The sequence below is a fragment of the Macaca thibetana genome, chromosome 15 (assembly GCF_024542745.1).
Source record: "Macaca thibetana thibetana isolate TM-01 chromosome 15, ASM2454274v1, whole genome shotgun sequence".
Taxonomy (NCBI): Eukaryota; Metazoa; Chordata; class Mammalia; order Primates; family Cercopithecidae; genus Macaca; species Macaca thibetana.
Window position 1 is genome coordinate 4450951 of NC_065592.1, and position 14011 is coordinate 4464961.

The following is a 14011-nucleotide window of genomic DNA, read 5'->3' on the forward strand; positions in this document are numbered from 1 at the left end:
CGCCCCGACTCTGGGCCGCGAGGCGCGGGCGGGGCGATGGCGCGCGGGAGGGGCGGGGCCACGCTGCGGGCCCGGGCCATGGCCGCCGCCGATGCCGAGGTGAGCAGCAGGGCCGGCGGGGGGCGGCGCGGGGGGGCGGCGGGCAGCGGCGGAGGCGGCGCGGGGGCGAAGAACCGGGCCCGGCGGCGGCAGGCGGCCGGCGGGCGGGCGGGGCCCTGCGCCCCCCCCCCGCCGCTGCCGCCTGCCGCCGCCGCCTCAGGCCGAGGCCGGGCCGAGGCCGCCGGGCGTCCGGCCCGCGCTCCCGCCGGGCGCGCTTTGTGCGCGGCGCGGGCCGGGCGGCGGCTGGTGGTGCGGGCGGGGGCGCAGGTGAGGGAGGCGGCCGCGTACCTGCGCCCGCGCCCCCCGCGGACCCCGTGCAGCCGCCGCCGCCCGCGAGCCGGATCTGCGGGGAGGGCCTCGGCCAGGGTGCCGGGGAGGTGCGGAGGACAAAAGGAAAAGTAGCGGGGCCGGCCAACTTTGGAGCGCCGGCCGAGGCGAGGCTGTCCCTCCTCTCGGAGCTCTTCCTTCGCTCCGTTGACCTTTCACTTTGTTCTGAGTAGGATGGCACCATCTTTAACGAAAAGTTGGCCAGTCCCGGCGTGTTTCTCCCCAGACAATGCTGCTCCAGCCCTGCTGGCTGTCAGAAGCAGGAAAGCACGCTCGGTGGGAAGCTTGCGGACTCAAGTTTATTTCCAAACCAGCAGCTTTAAAGGGCTCTCTATATAAAAAGTTCACATTCTTTTGTTAATGGTCTTGGCCTTCCCCGTGCTCAATTTCAAGGATAGTTTGTTTCCTTGCTTAGGAAAGGAAGCAGCATAGAGATTAAAGTCTTGAGAGTGGTCCACTGGCGTCCCTCTGAAGGAAAAGCAAGCAGGAGGTGGTGTGTCCGTGGAGCTGCAGAAATCGTGTGTTCTTAGGGCTGAAATAAGGGACCGGTTTGGAGAAAAGTGCTGGCTTAGAAGTATTTCTTTGAAATTAACTATGTAATAACAGTTGAGACTTCTCAGGCTTAGAAAGTTAAGGTGTAGTAAGAAGCCGTACAGTATCCTGGTGCGTAGACCTAACACTGTATTTTAACTCAGGTAATGTATGGCTTTTTTGTTTATTTTTTTCCTGCATTTTTGGGGGGGGTGTTGAAATAAGTAAACTGGGAAGGTGCAGGGGAATTCTTAAATTCAATGCAAGGAGTTTTTGCTGAGTACCTGCAGCATTCAAGGAATGAATATTAGTCACTGAGAACAAAAAGGGAAATTAGAAAACTTCAAGTCACTTCCAGGCTTGTAGGAGAGAAGATGTGTAGTGATGAATTATATCATTTATAAAGCACCCACTGGATCCCACACACTGTGCAAGACCTTTAGATCAGGCGCCTCACTCAGTTTTCTTCACCCTGTGCAGCAGGTGCTGTTATTTCCTTTTTTTAAAATTTATTATTATTTTTTGAGACAGGATCTCCATTTGTCGCCCAGGCTGGAATGCAGAGGCATGATCACGGCTCACTGCAGCCTGGACCACCTAGGCTCAAGGGAGTCTCCCACCTCAGCCCCGCAAGTAGTTGGGACTATCCGTGGGTGTTGCCACACCTTGCCAATTTTTTTTTGTAGACATCGGGGTTTCACCATGTTGTCCAGGCTGGTCTTGAACTTTTGGACTCAAGCGATCTGCCCGCCTCGGGCCTCCCAAAGTGCTAGGATTACAGACATGAGCCATTGTGCCCGGCCTGTTGTTTCCTGTTTAGCTGAGGAGGAAGGGTTAGATAACTTGTCCAGTCGGTTGTAGGACTAGCACTAGTACAGTGTTGGGCACTTAGTAGGCGTTTAATAAATGACTGACTAGCAAATGGCTCCAGAGGTCTCTGGTTCCATAGGCAGCCTTGAATAGAGGGCTTTACACACCTGATGATAATGACAGCTTGTGTTTACTGAACCCTGACTTGTGTCCAACCCTGCCATAGTGCCTTGCATGGATTCAATAATTTGAGCTTAGCAGCAACCTTAAGAGGAAGGTACTGTTATCTCCCCATTTATAAATGAGGAGCCAGGCACAGTGAGGCCCAAGATTGAAGAGCTCGTGGCCAAGAAGATGAAGATGCAGGTGGTTTGGCTACAGAGCTGGTGCTTGCTAAACGTGTTATATCTGTGATGGTCATTTTAGGTTAATAAAAGCTCTGTTTTTAGATTCATTATTCTGAGGGTTTCTCATCAAGTTGTATGAGAAGGTGAGGGAGCCGCTGTGTGTAGCGCAGTAACGCCGGCCTTCTGGACAGTAGGTGGGCATGGGATCACTGTTGTCACCAAACCTGGGAAATGATCCCTGCGTCAGGGCTCATTAATTGCGAAATGATTAAGGTAATAAAGCTGACACTGGAAACTTATCTAACTTCAGTTTTGTTATTTTCCTTGATCTACAAAGATAGTCAGTACATTTTCACACCAAAAAGAACTGGCCAGGCTTGGTGGCTCATGCCTGTAATCCCAGCACTTTAGGAGGCCGAGGCGGGCAGATCACTTGAGGTCAGGAGTTCGAGACCAGCCTGGCCAACATGGTTGAAACCCTGTCTCTACTGAAAATACAAAAATTATCTGGGCCTAGTGGTACGTGCCTATAATTGCAGCCTGGGCAACAGAGCGAGAGACTGTCTCAGGATAAAAAAACAAACTACTGAGGTAGTTGAATATATTTTCCATTCCCCATTTGTGGATTAGTTAGGATGTGAGTCATGTTAGGGTTTAAATACATCCAGGGTCACTGAGGATCAGACCCCAGGGTTCCTTTGACTCAAGGCTTTTGTCTCAGCAAAACATCATCTTCCAGCAGGAAGGCTTTCTCAGGCAAGTGCTATGATTTTCCAGCAGGGTGGCTACTATGTATCTCTTCCTTATTTTTTCTTTTTAAAAATAATATAGGCACGTGCACATAATTTAAAAAATCAGTGCTAAAACACTTAAAAGAAAAGCTGCTCTCATCTCCTGTCTTTCTTTTTTTGAGACTGAGTCTTGATCTATCACTCAGGCTGGAGTGCAGTGGCGCGATCTCGGCTCACTGCAACCTGCGCCTCCTGGGGTCAAGCAGTTCTCGTGCCTCAGCCTCCCTAGTAGCTGGGATGACAGGTGCCTGCCACCACGCCTGGCTAATTTTTGTATTTTTAGCAGAGACAGGGTTTCATCATGTTGGCCAGGCTTGTCTCGAACTCCTGACCTCAAGTGATCTACCTGCCTTGGCCTCCCAAAGTGCTGGCATTACAGGCGTGAGCCACCGCCCTGGCCGATCATCTTCTGTCTTTCCGGATAAGCAGCAGCCACTTGCAGCTCTTGAGCATTTACTATATGTTTGTGTTGTCATGTCTTTATTCACCAATTTTAGGGGTCGACTATGGACTTCCATTAATGGCAGATTAGTGCAAGATTTAGATTAGAGAAGACTTTTGTTCTCTTATGTTCATCCTGCCCCAATCAGAATGCATGTTCTTGGCCAGGGCCAGCAGCTCACTCCTGGGAGGCTGAGGTAGGAGGATCCCTTGAGCCCAGGAGTTTGAGACCAGCCTGGGCAACATAGTGAGACTTTGTCTCTATTAGAAGTAAAAAAGTTAGCTGGGCGTGGTAGTGGGATGTGCCTGTAGTCCCAGCTACTTGAGGGGCTGAGGTGGGAGGATCGCTTGATCCCAGGAGGCCAAGGCTGCAGTGAGCTGTGATCAGGCCACTGCTCTGCAGCCTGGGTGACGAAACAAAATCCTGTCTCAGAAAAAAAAAAAAAAGAATGTGGCCGGGTGCGGTGCCTCACACCTGTAATCCCAGCATTTTGGGAGGCTGAGGCAGGCAGATTGCGAGGTCAGGAGATCGAGACCATCCTGGCTAACACACGGTGAAACCCCATCTCTACTAAAAATACAAAAAAATTAGCCAGGCATGGTGGTGGCTGCCTGTAGTCCCAGCTACTCGGGAGACTGAGGCAGGAGAATGGCGTGAACTTGGGAGGCGGAGCTTGTAGTGAGCCGAGATTGTGCCATTGCGCTTCAGCCTGGGCGACAGAGTGAGACTCCGTCTCAAAAAAAAAAAAAATGCATGTTCTCTTGGCCTGGTATACAGCGTCATTCTGAGGAGTCTCCTCGCCTTTCCCTGCATCTGATGTCACTCACTGTTTACTCCCTCTTGGTGATAGAATACACTCTCCGGTAGCTAGCCAGGAAGGGATGGTAAGCGGCAAACTTTTGGGATTTGCATGTCTGAAAATGTATTTACTCTTTTTTTTTTTTTTTTTTTTTTTTGAGATGGAATTCCTCTCTGTCGCCCAGGCTGAAGTGCAGTGGCGTGATCTCCGCGCACTGCAGCCTCCGCCTCCTGGGTTCAAGTGATTCTCCTGCCTCAGCCTCCCGAGTAGCTGGAATTACAGGTGCTTGCTACCATGCCTGGCTAATTTTTGTATTTTTAGTAGAGACTGGGTTTCAACTTCTTGGCCGGGCTGGTCCCGAACTCCCAACCTCAGGTGAGGCCTCCTAAAGTGCTGGGACTACCAGAGGTCGCCCCCGTGCCCGGCCACAAATGTCTTTATTCTGCACGTGCACTTAGTAAGTTTGGCTGGTAGGTTGGAAAGTCATTTTGAAGTCATAGCTCCAATATCTTTCAGTTTTCATTGTTACTCTTGAGAAGTCTGGTTTGGTCTTTTTTTGAGACAGTCTGGAGTATAGTGGTTCGATCATAGTTCTCTGCAGCCTTGACCTCCCGGGCTGAAGTAATCCTCCTACCTCAGCGCCCCGAGTAGTACTTGGGACTGCAGGCATGTGTCGTCATACCCGGTTGATTTTTCTTTCTTTTTTTGAGATGGAGTCTCACCCTGTTGCCCAGGCTGGAGTGCGGTGGCGCCATCTTGGCTCACTGCAACCTCTGCCTCCTGGGCTCGAGTGATTCTCCTGCCTCAGCCTCCCGAGTAGCTGGGATTAACAGGTGTGCGCCATCACGCCTGGATAATTTTTTTGTATTTTTAGTAGAGACGGCGTTTCACCATCTTGGCCAGGCTGGTCTTGAACTCCTGACCTTGTGATCCACCCACCTCAGCGTTTCAGAGTGCTGGGATTGCAGGCCAGGCATGAGGCACCGTGAGACATGGTTTTTTGAGACATGGTTTCACCCAGTCGCCCAGGCAGGTGTGCAGTGGTATGATCTTGGCTCACTGCAACCTCCCCGGTTCAAGCAATTCTCCTGCCTCAGCCTCCTGAGTAGCTGTGATTACAAGTAGGCACCACCACACCCAGGCTTTTTTTTTTTTTTTTGAGACGAGTGTCACTCTGTTGCCCAAGCTGAAATACAGTGGCACGATCTCGACTCACTGCAATCTCTGCTTCCCGAGTTCAAGCGATTCTCCTGTCTCAGCCTCCTGAGTAGCTGGGACTACAGGTGTGTATCACCATGCCTGGCTAATTTTTGTATTTTTAGTAGAGACAGGGTTTCACTATATTGGCCAGGCTGGTCCCGAACTCCTGACCTCAAGTAAGTGATCCACCCTCCTCGGCCTCCCAAAGTGCTGGGATTACAGGTTTGAGCCACCATGCCCAGCCTCCAGCTGATTTTTGTATTTTTAGTTGGGACGGGGTTTCACCATGTTGGCCAGGCTGATCTCAAACTCCTGACCTCAAATGATCCGCCCGCCTCGGCCTCCCAAAGTATTAGGGTTACAGGCGTGAGCCACTGTGCCTGGCAGTGATTTTTCTGTTTTTGTAGAGACAGGGTCTTGCCATGTTGCCAAGGCTTGTCTTGAACTCGGCCTCCTGAAGTTCTGGGATTAAAGGTGTGATCCACCGAGCCTGGCCCAGTTTCATTCTTTTTTTTTTATGAGACGGAGTTTTGTTCTTTTCACCCAGGCTGGGAGTGCAGTGACGCAGTTTCGATTCACTGCAGCCTCCACCTCCTGGGTTCAAGGAATTCTCTTGTCTTAGCCTCCCAAGTAGCTGGGATTACAGGCACCTGCCAGCACGCCCCACTAATTTTTATATTTTCAGTAGAGACGGGGTTTCGCCATATTGGCCAGGCTGGTCTAAAACTCCTGACCTCAGGTGATCCACCCGCCCCGGCCTCCCAGAGTGCTGGGATTGCAGGTGTCCGCCACTGTGCTGGTGAGGCCCAGTTTCATTCTTAACCCTTTGTAAGCGCTATTCCCCTGCCAAACCTTTAGGATCACTGCATCTGTGATTTTCCTAATCTTTACCATGCGTTTAGTGCTAGCCCTTTTCATGTTTATGCAGATGCCCAAGTAGCTGTGAAATCTGAAGATTGCTACCCTTTTATTATAGGAGGGTGTTTTTTTTTTTTTTTTTTTTTTTTTTTTTTTTTTTTGGGAGAGACACGATCTCACTATGTTGGTCTCGCTGGTCTTGAACTCCTGGGCTCAAACAGTCCTCCTGCCTCGGCTCTGGAGTAGCTGGGACTACAGGCATGCGCTGCCACGCCTGGCTAATTTTTGTATTTTTAGTAGAGATGGGGTTTTGTCGTGTTGACCAGTTTGGTCTCACATTCCTGACCTCAAGTGATCTGCCAGCCTCGACCTCCCAAAGTGCTGGGATTACCTGTGTGAGCCACTGCGCCTGGCCAACAGTTTATTCTTTACTTTCTTCTCTGTGTGTTGTCCTTTTCTGTTTCCTTTAGTTGAATGTTGGACATCCTGTATTTAGTTTTCTAATTTTAAGTATATTTTTTCTTGTCATGTCTTGTTTTTTTTCTATTTTGGGGGAGCATTTTTGACCATTTCCCAATTTTTTTAATCAAAATTTTTAGCTTCAGTTATGTATATATGTGTGTGTGTATATATATATATATATATATATATTTTTTTTTTTTTTTGAGGCGGAGTCTCGCTCTGTCGCCCAGGCTGGAGTGCAGTGGCACGATCTCGGCTCACTGCAAGCTCCGCCTCCCGGGTTCCCGCCATTCTCCTGCCTCAGCCTCCCGAGTAGCTGGGACTACAGGCGCCGCCACCACGCCCGGCTAATTTTTTTTTTGTATTTTTAGTGGAGACGGGGTTTCATTGTGTTAGCCAGGATGGTCTCGATCTCCTGACCTCGTGATCCGCCCGTCTCGGCCTCCCGAAGTGCTGGGATTACAGGCTTGAGCCACCGCGCCCGGCCTATATATATTTTTTGAGACAGAGTTGCGCTCTTGTTGCCTAGGCTGGAGTGCAATGGCACGATCTCGCCTCATTGCAACCTCTGCCTCCTGGGTTCAAGTGATTCTCCTGCCTCAGCCTCTCGAGTAGCTGGGATCACAGGCATGTACCACCAAGCCTGGCTAATTTTGTATCTTTTTTTGGTGGAGACAGGGTTTCTCCATGTTGTTCAGGCTGGTCTCGAACTCCTGACCTCAGGTGATCCACCCACCTCGGCCTCCCAAAGTGCTGGGATTACAGGCGTGAGCCACCTCGCCTGGCCCAGTTGTTTTATTTTTATATTCTTTACTGTTTTCTATTCTTTTTTTAGTATCTCCTGTTCTTGTTTTATGTATATAGTATCTTTGCTTATTTTAATTACAATTAAAATTTTAAAATTACAGTTAAAGTTATTTAAAAAACTATTTAAAAAAATGTCCCAGCCTGTGCAACACGGCAAGACCCTAAAATCTGGGACTTCCAGCATGCATCACCATGACCAGCTGGTGCGTGCCTGAAGTCCCAGCTACTCAGGAGGCTAAGGCAGGAGGATCGCTTGAATCTGGGAGGTTGAGGCTGCAGTGAGCCGTGATCACACCACTGCACTCCAGCCTGGGCGACAGAGCAAGAAACTCTGTCTCTAACCAAAAAAAAAAAAGGGGGTTTCTTTCATTTTTTGTGTTTTCCCTGCATTCATTCCTCTTTGCTGTCTTATCTCTTAGTCTTTCTTCCATGATGTAGCCTTTCCTTCAGTGTCTCATTGTCTTTGGTCATTTTGCTGTGTTGCGAATAAAGCACTCACCGTGGAAAGCTGAGTGCTGGGGCCTTGTTTACTTGTTGCTTTCACTGTGGGGTGATGGTTGGCTGTTGCTGTTTTGTTGGCTCTCTTGCAGATTTTTTTTTTTTGGGACAGAGTTTCGCTCTTGTTGCCCAGGCTGGAGTGCGATGGCGTGATCTCTGCTCACTGTAACCTCCGCATCCTAGGTTCAAGCAATTCTGCCTCAGCCCCCCCAGTAGCTGGGATTACAGGCGTGCACTACCACACCAGGTTAATTTTTTGTTTTTGTTTTGTTTTGTTTTGAGACGGAGTCTCGCTTTGTTGCCTAGGCTGGAGTGCAGTGGCCTGGTGTTGGCTCACTGTGACCTCCATCTCCTAGGTTCAAGTGATTCTCCTGCCTTAGCACCCCCTAGTAGCTGGGATTACAGGCATGCGCCACCACACTCGGCTAAGTTTTGTATTTTTGGTAGAGACAGGTTTTCACCATGTTGGCCAGGCTGGTCTCAAACTCCTGACCTCAGGTGACCCACCCCCACCTTGCCTCCCAAAGTGCCAGGATTATAGGCATGAACCACCACGCCTGGTTTTTTTTTTTTTTTTTTTTTTTTTTTTGAGATGGAGTCTCGCTCTGTCGCCCAGGCTGGAGTGCAGTGGCGCGATCTCGGCTCACTGCAAGCTCTGCTTCCCAGGTTCACGCCATTCTCCTGTCTCAGCCTCCCGAGTAGCTGGGACTACAGGCGCCCGCCACCACACCTGGCTAATTTTTTGTATTTTTAGTAGAGACGGGGTTTCACTGTGTTAGCCAGGATGGTCTCGATCTCCTGACCTTGTGATCCGCCTGCCTCGGCCTCTCAAAGTGCTGAGATTACAGGCGTGAGCCACCGCGCCCGGCCTTTTTAAAAATTTTTTTTTTTTTTTTTTTTTTTGAGACGGAGTCTGGCTCTGTTGCCCGGGCTGGAGTGCAGTGGCCGGATCTTTGCTCACTGCAAGCTCCGCCTCCCGGGTTTACGCCATTCTCCTGTCTCAGCCTCCCGAGTACCTGGGACTACAGGCGCCGCCACCTCGCCCGGCTAGTTTTTTGTATTTTTAGTAGAGACAGGGTTTCACCGTGTTAGCCAGGATGGTCTCGATCTCCTGACCTCATGATCCGCCCGTCTCGGCCTCCCAAAGTGCTGGGATTACAGGCTTGAGCCACCGCGCCCGGCCTAAAATTTTTTTTTTTAAAGATGGAGTCTCTCTCTGTCACCCATGCTGGAGTGCAGTGGCACAGTCTCAGCTAACTGCAACCTGCACCTCCCAGCTTCAAACGATTCTCCTGCCTCCCTCCCGAGTAGCTGGGATTACAGGTGCCCACCACCACGCCGGGATAATTTTTTGTATTTTTTGTAGAAACAGGGTTTCACCATGTTGGCCAGGCTGTTCTCAAACTCCTGATCTCAGGTGATTTGCCCACCTTGACCTCCCAAAATGCTGGGATTACAGACGTGAGCTGCCGCGCCTGGCCCTCTTGCAGATGTTTCTATCTGCTGGTTTGTTTTCTGGGATGGTTTGGTTTTCTTGAATGATCCCTCAATTTCTTGCCTTGCTGGTATAAGCAGGAATGTTTTTTTTTTTTTGGAGATGGAGTCTTGCTCTTGTCACCCAGGCTGGAGTGCGTTGGTGCAGTCTGGGCTCACTGCAGCCTCCACCTCCCAGGGTCAAGCAATTCTCCTGCCTCAGTGCCCTCCCACCCCCCGAGTAGCTGGGATTACAGGTGTACACCACCACGTGTGGCTACTTTTTGTATTTTTAGTAGAGGGGGGTTTCGCCATGTTGGCCAGGCGGGTCTTGAACTTCTGACCTCAGGTTATCCACCCGCCTGGGTCTCCCAAAATAATGGGATTACAGGCGTGAGCCACCGTGCCCGGCCAATTTTAGTGGACCTTTTTACGGGGTAAAAGTCTAGTGTCCTGTGGCTAAGAAGACCAGTACTTGCTTGAGGAGGAGACCTGAGGGGTCAGCTGTTCTCAGGTGGAGTTTTGTCCACATTCCCCTTTGCAGCTGCAGGCATCACCCCCGTTGTCCCCACCCTTCTGTGTTTTCCGGGGTCAGTCTGCCGGCTGCTCAGCTGCAACTCCTTTATTTAAGTTTCTTCTTCCTCTACTCTGTGGGATGGGTTAGCTGTCCTCTACCGCTGCATCTTCCTATTTGTGTTTTCTTTAGGGATTTCACATGTCTTGGGGTTTATGTGTCTCTTTCCTGCCTTTCTTGTCTTTGATTGATTTTTGGTAAGAGAAAGGGGAGGATCAGAAGCAGTTTTTCTTTTTTTTAAATGATTAATTTTAAACATTTAATTTTTTTTAATTGTTTTTTGAGACAGAGTCTCGCTCTGTCGCCCAGGCTGGAGTGCAGTGGCGCGATCTTGGCTCACTGCAATCTCTGCCTCCCGGGTTCACGCCATTCTCCTGCCTCAGCCTCCCGAGTAGCTGGGACTACAGGCGCCCGCCACCAGGCTCGGCTAATTTTTTGTATTTTTAGTAGAGATGGAGTTTCACCGTGTTAGCCAGGATGGTTTTGATCCCCTGACCTCGTAATCTGCCCGCTTCGGCCTCCCAAAGTGCTGGAATTACAGATGTGAGCCACCATGCCCAACCTAAACATTTAATTTTTAATTACATTTAGTATAATTTATAAAACATTTTGTAGAGATGGAGTCTCACTGTGTTGCCCAGGCTGATCTCCAGCTGGGCTCAGGCGATTCTCCCGCTTTGGCCTCTCGAAGTGTTGGGATCACAGGCATGAGCTGCTGTGCCTGGCCTGAGAAGCATTTTCATAAATCTTGAGAAGCAGATTCTCCCATAAACTAGAAGCACAGCTGTCCTATGAAAAGGGCTGCCTGTCTTGGGATCTTACTGTGTCAGTTCTTGGTTGTGGTCAGAAGGTTCTGGAGTCATAATAAGGGCCAGCAAGGGTGATGTTTGTGCCTCAGCTCTCATGTCGAAAAGAGCATCTGTGGCTACCTTAGTTACTGGAGATCTTACGTGTGGCCAGAGCCAGAGCTGGGGCTAGAGCCCTGGTTTTCTGTCATGTGCTCAAAGAGCTGTGTAGGTTTGACCACATTTTATTGAGTTTTTCTTTGAAAATAATTTGGCTTATAAGAGTCATGTTTTGGGTTCTTTAGGAGCCTTTGTTTATTTATTTATTTTTTATCATTTCATTGGATTTAGCATGGCTGATGGATGCCGTTTCCTCACGTAAGTGGGCAGTTTGATTTTAAGGTGCTCACTCAGTAGACCAGGTAGGGATAGTTATTTGCTTTTGTATTTGTTTTTTTTTTGGTTTGTTTTTGAGACGGAGTTTTGCTCTTGTTGCCCAGGCTGGAGTGCAATGGCGCAATCTTGGTTCACTGGAACCTCCGCCTCTCAGGTTCAAACGTTTCTCCTGCCTCAGCCTCCTGAGTAGCTGGAATTACAGGTGCCCACCACCATGCCTGGCTATTTTTGTATTTTTTGTAGAGGTGGGAGCTCTCCATGTTGGTCAGGCTGGTCTCGAACTCCTGACCTCATGTGATCCGACTGCCTCGGCCTCCCAAAGTGTTGGGGTTACCGGTGTGAGCCACTGCATCCGACCCATTTTTCTTCTTTTTTTTTTGAGACAGAGTCTTTCTCTGTCGCCCAGGCTGGAGTGCAGTGGTGCGATCTCGGCTCACTGCAAGCTCTGCCTCCCAGGTTCTCGCCATTCTCCTGCCTCAGCCTCCCGAGTAGCTGGGATTACAGGCACCCGCCACCATGCCCGGCTAATTTTTTCTGTTTTTACTAGAGATGGGGTTTCACTGTGTTAGCCAGGCTGGTCTCCATCTCCTGACCTCGTGATTGGCCCTCCTTGGCCTCCCAAAGTGCTAGGATTACAGGCGTGAGCCACCGCGCCTGGCTGAGAATAGTTATTAGAACCCAGTTAATTTGGCCATGGCAGGTATGATACAGAAAGCATTACTTCCAGGACTGAGAAATCTCCTTTCTTACTGTTTTGCTTCTCTTTAACTTGTAATATTTTCATATATTAAAAAAAAAATCTCTTTGATGGTTTTGGATTTTGAAAAATAAAAGCCAAAGTGGCTGCTGTACCTCTTCAGAGGTAGCATTTCCTTTGAAATGGAGTCTCCTAGATAAGAGGCCTCTTTCCCAGGAATGTCACTGTGAGCTGCTGTTTCGTTCTGGAAAGCTTGTGGATTTCTTTCTGTATTCTAGTTGTGACAGGCTGGTTCTGATCACAGCATATTGAAGATGCTGGTTGAGCACTCTCTGTTTATACGGTGCTATTCCAGGTATTTGTAAGAGGACATACAAAGTTTAGAGATTGGTCCCTGATTTTACAAAATTTAATAATAGAACAGAGCAAATATTACTGAGTAGGAAATGAGAGTCAGTTAAAAGTAAGCAAGAAGAGGCTGCTGGATGGCCATAATTGCTGTGGCCACATGTGTGGCGATAAGCTCCTTAAGGAAGATGAGTTAGTCTAGGTCTTTTTTTCCCTTTAACAGCTTCTTGTCCAACGCATAGTCTAGGTCTTAAAGGATGTAAGACATGAATTGGCATGAGAAGGTGTATGAAGTGTACATTAACAAAAATTAGGCATTTTAGCAAATTTAGAAAACCTAGAACCCTCAGAACGCCAAATATTTGTCATCTGTTTTTTCCTGATCTGCATGAGTGTATGTGTTTTTATTTTAATTGCTGGTAATCAGTGATTATGTGCCGTTGTACTTCCTCTGTCCTGTATTGTCTGACGTGCAATCGTGTCTTCAGTGTTTTTGGTAGCTGCATGGTGTGTGACATATAAAAGTCCCAGTTTCCTCGACTGTGATTTGGGTGAGGTCTGTATCCTTTGGTACACAGTGGAGTTACAAGGTCAGAAGGGGAGGGTGGCACGAGATGAAGCTGGCAAGGCAGGGCAAGGTCATCCGGGGCCGTGTTACCATGGTAACAAGTTGGGCTGTTTCATAACCACTGTAGACAGTCCTTGAAGATTTTAGGCATGGAGTGATATTTTAAAAAGATGACCCTGGCTGAGTGGATGAAGGGAGACTGTAGTGGAAATAGGGGGCCAGTGAGCAGGCTTGGCTTGAGTGGCTTAGGTTAGTCATGATATAGGTGTTTAGATTTAATTTTTTGAGCATATAGGACAGTTACATGGTTCAAAATTGAAAAAGTATGGCCGTGTGCAGTGGCTTATGCCTGTAATTCCACCACTTTGGGAGGCCGAGGCAGGCGGGTCGATCACCTGACGTCAGGAGTTTGAGAGCAGCCTGGCCAACATGGTGAAATGCTGTCTCTAATAAAAATATAAAAAATTAGCCAGGCGTGATGGCAGGTGCCTGTAATCCCAGCTACTCGGGAGGCTGAGGCAGGAGAATTGCTTGAACCCGGGAGGTGGAGGTTGCAGTGAACTGAGATTGTACCATTGGACTCCAGCTTGGGTAACAAGAGTGAAACTCCATCTTGGGAAAAAAATAAAAATAAAACAAAATTGAAAAAGTACCTCCCTAGCCACTCAGTTCTTCTCTTGGGAGGTCCCCAGTATTACTGTGCATATTTCATGATATTTATGAATATACAGTCGTGTGTCACTTAAGGACATTTTGGTCAATGGCAGACCACATACCTGTGGGTGGTCCCATAAGATTGTAATGGAGTCAGGCGTGGTGGCTCACACCTGTCATCCCAGCACTGGGAGAGGCTGAGGCAGGAGCATCATTTGAGCCCAGGAGTTCAAGACCAGACTGGACAACATAATAAGACCCTGTCTCTACAAAAAATAATAAATTAGTTGGGCATTGTGGTGTGTGCTGTAGACCCAGCTACTCTGGGAGGCTGAGGTGGGCGGGTTGTTTGACAGCAGGTCAAGACTGCAGTGAACCATGTTGGTGCCACTGCACTTCAGTCTGGGCAGCAGAGCGAGACCCTGTCTCAAAAAAAATAATAATAATAATAGAGGCTAGAAATTCTTATTGCCTAGTCGTGTAGTGGGCATTGTTTTGTAGTAGGGTAGTGTGCTGCCTTTTCTATGTTCAGACATACGGGTATC

At 48.9% G+C, this 14011-nt stretch overlaps 2 protein-coding genes across 8 annotated transcripts in view; one reads left to right on the forward strand and one right to left on the reverse strand.

The window, feature by feature from the left end:
• DPH7 (diphthamide biosynthesis 7) overlaps positions 1–14011 on the reverse strand; it is an 807287-nt gene that overhangs the window by 63525 nt on the left and 729751 nt on the right. The window lies entirely within an intron of this gene.
• The window catches only part of EHMT1 (euchromatic histone lysine methyltransferase 1), a 230524-nt gene continuing 216557 nt past the window's right edge, over positions 45–14011 (forward strand). For 6 of the 7 annotated variants that reach the window (XM_050759722.1, XM_050759726.1, XM_050759723.1 and 3 more), the window contains exon 1: positions 45–99. In XM_050759722.1, the coding sequence (XP_050615679.1) occupies positions 79–99 (21 nt within the window). In that variant the 5' untranslated portion in view covers positions 45–78. The remainder of the gene's footprint in view (positions 100–14011) is intronic. The other variant, XM_050759727.1, reaches the window with a different exon arrangement.